The sequence below is a fragment of the Lingula anatina genome, chromosome 6 (assembly GCF_051362555.1).
Source record: "Lingula anatina isolate TDL-2025a chromosome 6, LinAna3.0, whole genome shotgun sequence".
NCBI lineage: Eukaryota > Metazoa > Brachiopoda > Lingulata > Lingulida > Lingulidae > Lingula > Lingula anatina.
In genome coordinates this window covers 19,763,498-19,770,112 of record NC_141772.1, presented here as the reverse complement: position 1 = coordinate 19,770,112, position 6,615 = coordinate 19,763,498, and the positions used below count along the sequence as shown (strand labels likewise).

General features: G+C 33.9%; 1 protein-coding gene across 1 annotated transcript; it reads right to left on the bottom strand.

Annotated features, from left to right (window-relative positions):
• Window positions 1-74: 74 nt before the first annotated feature.
• LOC106163152 (pre-mRNA-splicing factor 18-like) lies at window positions 75-5,205 on the bottom strand. The gene is made up of 10 exons (XM_013540661.2): window positions 5,024-5,205; window positions 4,600-4,710; window positions 3,974-4,054; window positions 3,339-3,452; window positions 3,071-3,214; window positions 2,591-2,659; window positions 2,196-2,336; window positions 1,754-1,825; window positions 1,308-1,463; window positions 75-940 (listed from the first exon to the last, which is right to left on the bottom strand). Exons 1-10 carry the CDS (start codon window positions 5,084-5,086, stop codon window positions 851-853), a joined length of 1,041 nt encoding a protein of 346 aa, XP_013396115.2. The 5' UTR covers window positions 5,087-5,205; the 3' UTR covers window positions 75-850.
• Window positions 5,206-6,615: the final 1,410 nt, after the last annotated feature.

Below are 6,615 nucleotides of genomic sequence, written 5' to 3'. Positions count from 1 at the left end.
AATCTTTTGAAAAGAATCGGACACTCTTATGACAACGTGGTCTATTACAAATGAGAATAAGCTATCTCGTGATGTCACTTATAAATGGTCTTTAATACACATTAGAAAATGTCCCAGTGCAAGTCTTTCTTATCTGAATATGTAAAGATTGTAAGCTTTCCAGACCTGGCATTTAAAATGCTAAAACGAATTAAAGATTTTTCTGAGTGCAACAGATGTCAACATTTCTCACCAAGCTTTAAAATCTCACAAAGTCAGTCTAGATATCTGCACACTATCTGTAAAAAGAATTCAAACAAATAGTTCATTTATGGATAGAAAAGTATTGTTATTAACATGTGTTTTACTCAATACTATACATATCTTGGGATGCAACTGGAAATTGCTAAAATTACAGTCTAAGAAGTTCATTTTGTTTTTGTAGCATCTAAAAATTACTAATTTCTTCATGAGGTAACCTGCAAGTTTCCAGTTTAATGTGCACCGTCTTTGTAACACCTTTTAATGTTATAATAGAGACTGCCAGGTGCTACCCTCTGGTGGCAGTAGTATTTTTCAACTAATTCTTTGGGGTCTTGCACTTCCTGGAAAGGGAGGCCTTGTCAACCATTATTTTTTTCTCCGTGAAATGCATGTTGCAAGAACCCCCCATGTTGTACACCACCATTACACATTGATATCACAAACAGGAATTTTAAATCTCTGAGGTGTCTCCCAAGATTCATTCAAACATCTCTGGCATCTCCTTGGTGATTATCCCATGGGAGAAGACATTGAATCTTGAAGAACACTACACCAAAAAAGCTATTAAATTTTTTCAACCCTTCAGGTGATTCAGCTTCCATAGAATCTATTGGTGATAAGATTTTTCATAGTCTACCATTCTTGATGGGTCTGTTGGGAAGAACCTCTGGCAATATGTCATGAGTCGCTTCAGTGCCTGGAATTTGATATATCACATCTATTTATTACATCACAAATCACAGCAGTCTGTGACATTAGCCATCTTTCATTGACAACTGACTGGTAAATTATGCATCAATATATATTAAAGAAAATCTTTTTTCAAAATTCAATACAGAGTTCAGATAATTTGCTCTTTAATAATTTGTCTATTTAAGTCTCATCTTATGGGATGACAGCAAAATGTTTGTTTTTGCCTAGTAAATATGAATTAATCTCAGCTGCAGAAACATAATTTGATTTTTGTTTACATTTTAAACACATAAAATCATACAACCAATAAAACTATTTCATCCAGCAAGTCCCCCACATAAGAACATGATTGCCACCTTTTCTCTCCATACCTGAATGTACTTCCGCTGTGTCTCATCGTTCAACACGTGCGCTACGAATCTTGATGAGATCTTCTCACGTCCAGTACGGGCGTGAATGCCCACCATGGTCACTCCGACTGGCCAGGGAGCATTTCCAATGGCCATCTCATAGTAGTGGTCACTGGCCTGGAGAGTACAAGATAGGATAACACTCAGAAATCAAATACTTTAATATTAAAAAAAAACTAAATCTGATAGTATGCTTATCAGACAATTGAACAATGCCATGCTATAAGTTCTCTTCCGATTTGAAATTTTCCAACTCTTCGTGGTTAACATGGTTGTACAGCTTAGACTACCTTAATATAATAAGTGGTTTGTTTTACAATTAGTCTACATTTATAAGGCTTAGATTAACCTTGGATGGCTGAGTGCACAAACACAACCACGCAGTCAAAGGTCACATCCTTGCTTACCCTTATATAATCCCGTTCCAACAGAAACTTTGTGATTTCAATCAAACATTCTAGGATATCTGTCTGCATACGCTGAAAATGACATCGTATATGTTAATTTTACAAGCAGAAATCAAACACAAATGCTAACAACAATTAACGTTTATATTGACCTGGTGAAGCTTCTTGCAGTACACTTTGCATGAAAAATTACATGGAGTTTTCTTGGTAATTTAAAGTGGTAATTGCCTGAAAAATTCTCTCATGTATATGAATTTAATGTTTGTCAAACACATAAAGATGAAATGTTCCATCTGAAAAATATGAATAAAACCAGCTTTATAAATAACTGAATAGGGTCTTCTATTGGCTGTTCACGGTACTAAGATCTTGTACATAGTACCGTTTTGGTGGTGAAAATCACTTACTCTTATAAAATTTTGTCCCAAGTTATGATACTTACCCTTTGTTTAAGTTTCCGGAATAAAGGTTTCAGATAACTCACAGTTTGTGAGTGTGTGGCGCTGGCCAGTTTTCCCCTGGTAGAGCGTTTCTCTTCTTCTGGCCTGTTATTGAGATCTGTGCCCCATAGATACAAGATGTACTGCAAAATCAGTCAGCCTAGTTTGAATGTCTGTTCTCAATAAATTTTATTTTATATAATTTAAAACTTTAAAGTTATTACCAGTAATTAATATAACAAATACATACATAATGTAGATGTATCCCATCTATGCATCTATCCATAAGGGACTGAGATTTATATAAATACTATTGTCTTTACAACAAATCCTTACAAGTTTAGTTTGTCTTCAAGTTGTTTCCCATCATAATTCTTTTTAACCTAAACCAACTGACCTGCAAATACTCAAGCAGTATTCCTTGTGCTTTTTCATGATTACATGTTTCCAATTCTTCACGCATTTTCTAAAAAAATAAAAACAAAATAAAAAGTGATTTGTCAATGAGTGATGATATAAGGACCTTTGGTATTTTTTTACTAGTTTTTTAAATACTTTATTACACTAAAATATTCTTGTTTAAAATCATTTTTTCAAGAACATGAATCAAACAATCCTAGAATTACACTGCCATGTTTTCAAATAGCCAAAACGGTAATCTAATTAGTGTGAACATAAATAATAAATTATAAAAATATAAATACTGTGAAATTAATCTCTTTTGAAGAATTAAACAGTTTATCTTTAAAAAATTGAAGTACTTTGACATTTTGGAGCAGATTGCACCTTCAACTTTTCAACTCACTAGTTACATGGAACTATATAGTTGACCTCAGAAAAATACCTGCTCAATTCATATCGCCATTTATCCCCTTACTTTGAAATCATCTCCTGTGATCTCCACCTGCATGACTTTGACATCGTTACTCTTCTTGTCGTCGTCTCCGCCAGATTTCAGGATCTCCTGCAGGTAGTCACTGTCCACTTTGTCCATAGCAGCTTTGAGGTCATTCTTGTAACCCTGAAAGGTCAAGGTCAAGGTCAAGGTCACTGTATGTAATTTTATTCAAGACTGTATACATACAGATTTAAATCTGCGTCAACACCTCATCTTAATGCCTTGCTATTATGTTAAATGAACCCACCTTATTTACATCAGGTTCTAAAATTTCCAGTTTTCGTAGTCTCTGATATGCCTCATATTCTGTCTCTCCAAACAGCATTATTGGCTCCACTCTCTCACGCAGTCGTCTGATTACCTGAAAGCACACAAGTGATCAATTTATTAAAGAATTTGGCTAAGCATATCTATCTAGTCGACAACAAATAGCATAAATAAGCTTATTATTTTTAATGTGAAACAACCTCTCAGCAATAAGGATAATATATTCACCAAGCACTTAGGCGTAATATTAAATGCAAAGTAAATTTAATCTTTGGCATGCTCTACAATAAATCAGCTAGAAATGTGTTATCAATAAATGTGGAAATATCCTATACCATTCACATGAGAACTCAATGCCTAAACTTGGCTTTTACCTTTAGACCAAACTTTTTTTTTGTCTTTTCTAAGATTAGTTCAAATAAATGAAACTTTGCACTCATTTTGTAAAAAGAAAGAAATGACTAGTGTAATAACCCAAAGTTTCTCTATATTAGGGCACTTTAACTAGGTACTACAAATTTCTGAACTGCAGTGTAACTGAAATTTTAGTCTTAAATTCTTTTGTAAAACCAGTTTCTTCTCTCTGCTCTTGTGTTTTTGATTTTTTAAACTTACCTCTTTTCTGGGTAAAATGAATGTCTTGTCTTTTTCAGGTGACAGGTCACTCTTTCCTGCATTCCCTTCAGAGTCATTGTTCTGAAAAGTGCCATTTTAAGTTACTATCAATTTTGCTACAAGAATATACTATATTCAACAAAGTTTTAATTAAAAGATTCATGGTCTTGTCACATGGATGCTATATAAATGTGCATAAAATGAACTTTTTTTCCTGTTCATTCACATCATCAGTTCTAAAATCCTATGTCTATACATCTAACACCCCATTTCCATAGATTAGATCGACCTACTTTAGATCGACCTAACTCCCTGGGGGTTCACGCTAAATAGCTGTCAGCCGGGCGGACACGAAAGTTAATTACCCCCTTACAGCTTGTAGTAGGCTGGACGGACATTTAAGTCGGATGATCTGAAAGTAATCTAGTGAGACTTCCCACGGGGATAGATTGATCTTAAATCTATGGGAATGCGCCCAAAGAGTACACACATGCAGGTTTATCTAGCAGCACTGTAGAATAGCACCACATGCACAACACACAACACACATGTACAATCGAGTGGCCATCTAGTTGGATCAATCTAATCCCTGGGAATGGGGTCTTTGTGACTATCATATACTGTACCTGGTCACTTCCCCTACTGGAGCCTGGCAGCAACCTTTGGTGTTTTTTCCAGTATTCTTCTGCTTCCTTGGCAGCAAGTTCTCCACGCTTGAAGTATTTCTTCTCTGAAGTCTTTCAATGAAATTTAATTTATCAAAGTAGAGACTTTATTGGGATTTGTTATCAAATGACATCATTGTAAGACTCTTTCACATAAAAATTATTACACACTCATGCATCAACAAACAGATTTATAAACCTTGATAAAGGGTTCTAATGGAATGCACTACTGAATAATTCATGTTTTTTTGATTAGCTAAACCAAATGAATGGCAATGGCTTTAGTCTACCTTGTTAGCTGATAGATTTTTTAAAGGGGGGGGGGGTTGATCTACAAATTTCAACGTCCTCAATTTACAAAATACAGGACCAAATAAATACTCACCACAAGTTCTTTGTTTTCCAATTGTCTCTTTTTCCTTTCGATTTCAGCTTTGATAAAATCCATGATTAGTTAACCCCGAAACAACTAGTGTAAACACGATTTTGAAAAACGCATGATTGCCGTAATGTTTTTATTTTCCGAAGGTTCCGCTCATGCGCAGAAATAGTGACTACACTTCCGGGAGATCGTTGTGAAGCTTTTTAGTGATAAAAATGGACATTTAGATTTTCATATTTTTGATGAAAATTTAATTTCGAATTAATTTCATTAGGTGCTTTCAAGTGCAGTATTGCCAAACTCTTATGCTAATATTAAAAAAAAAAATACAGCTTCTCTTGGGTACAGAACTGCTGCCACCTCGCGGTAGGTGTTTGTGAAACATTGGTTCTTTGTAAGATTTATGGTAAAAGGAAGAAAAAAAGTAAAATAAACACATAAATAAGACAATAGACTTGAAAAAATAATATCTGAAACGACCAACTATATCAACTATATACGAGTGGGCCGAAATTCAGAGATACTGTTAAAAATATCAATATGCATAAAGAATTTTAGAATTAAAAAATAAAAGGCAAAAAAAAAATTATATATAAAAAATAATTAAATGAATAAAAATAATTTATTCAAATGAATAAAATAAAATAAAGAAACATGAAGTCCCTGGTACATGTAAATCCTGTTTTAACAATCTCAATGCATCAGCTCACCCCCCCCCCCCCCCCCCCCCTCTATCCATGACAATAAAAATTCTATATCAGACTTTTTTTTAATAAAGCTTTATTGCACATTAACATAACAGCATAGTTCTGCACTCAGCACTACAAGAGTCCACTTTTCAAATTAGAATACACTGTTTGGAAATTATTCATTCATATAATATTATGATGTGCAGTACTTTTCTCCTTGGATATGAGTGATCCATACATTTCTCAGACATAGGGATATCATAATTATACATAACTATATTGTTTCCAATGAAACACCAGAAATTTTGAGATTTAACTGTGATTTCATATGAGAAATCCTATTCTCCCAAAACCAAAATTAAAGTACCACTTGTTTCACATTTGTTGTATATTGTGACGTACATTACTGTATTTGTACCAATATGGAGTTATAGAATCTTTTAACACTAACAAATAATAATAATAATAATAATAATAATAATAATAATAATAATAATAATTCCTATCAAAACAAAAAACAACTTGTGTCCAGATTCAACATGAAATTTCAGAACAATTAAGGCATATATAATAATAGTTCCTGTAGCCCTGACAGATCCATTTTTTTTTTTTTTTGGGGGGGGAGGGGGGGACAGGGCTAAAAAATTGGGCAAGCAAAGCTAAGGTGAATATAAAACAGCAAACAAGTTTTTTTAGCATATATTACATGTTTGTAGGGCACAAATATGGTCAAATTGTTTTCTGTTTTCATGTGTTTGTTACATAATTTTTTTTAAGGGAGAAGGATCAAGGGAGGACCAAAGGAGGGCCAAGGGAAGGCCACATGCCTGTTGTGATGTTTGGTCTATGGATCCACCATTAGGCATGGGTTTTTTAACTGCTTTGCTTTTAGTGAGATTCATTCAA

Bases quoted from the DNA above. Each gene is read 5' to 3' on its own strand.
- LOC106163152 (XM_013540661.2), bottom strand. From the start codon at position 5,086: ATGGATTTTATCAAAGCTGAAATCGAAAGGAAAAAGAGACAATTGGAA. The intron at 2,660-3,070 runs GTAAGGGGATAA...TTATTTTTTTAG, and splicing joins TCACAGGAGATGATTTCAAA to AAAATGCGTGAAGAATTGGA. The intron at 2,337-2,590 runs GTCAGTTGGTTT...CTGATTTTGCAG, and splicing joins TACTGCTTGAGTATTTGCAG to TACATCTTGTATCTATGGGG.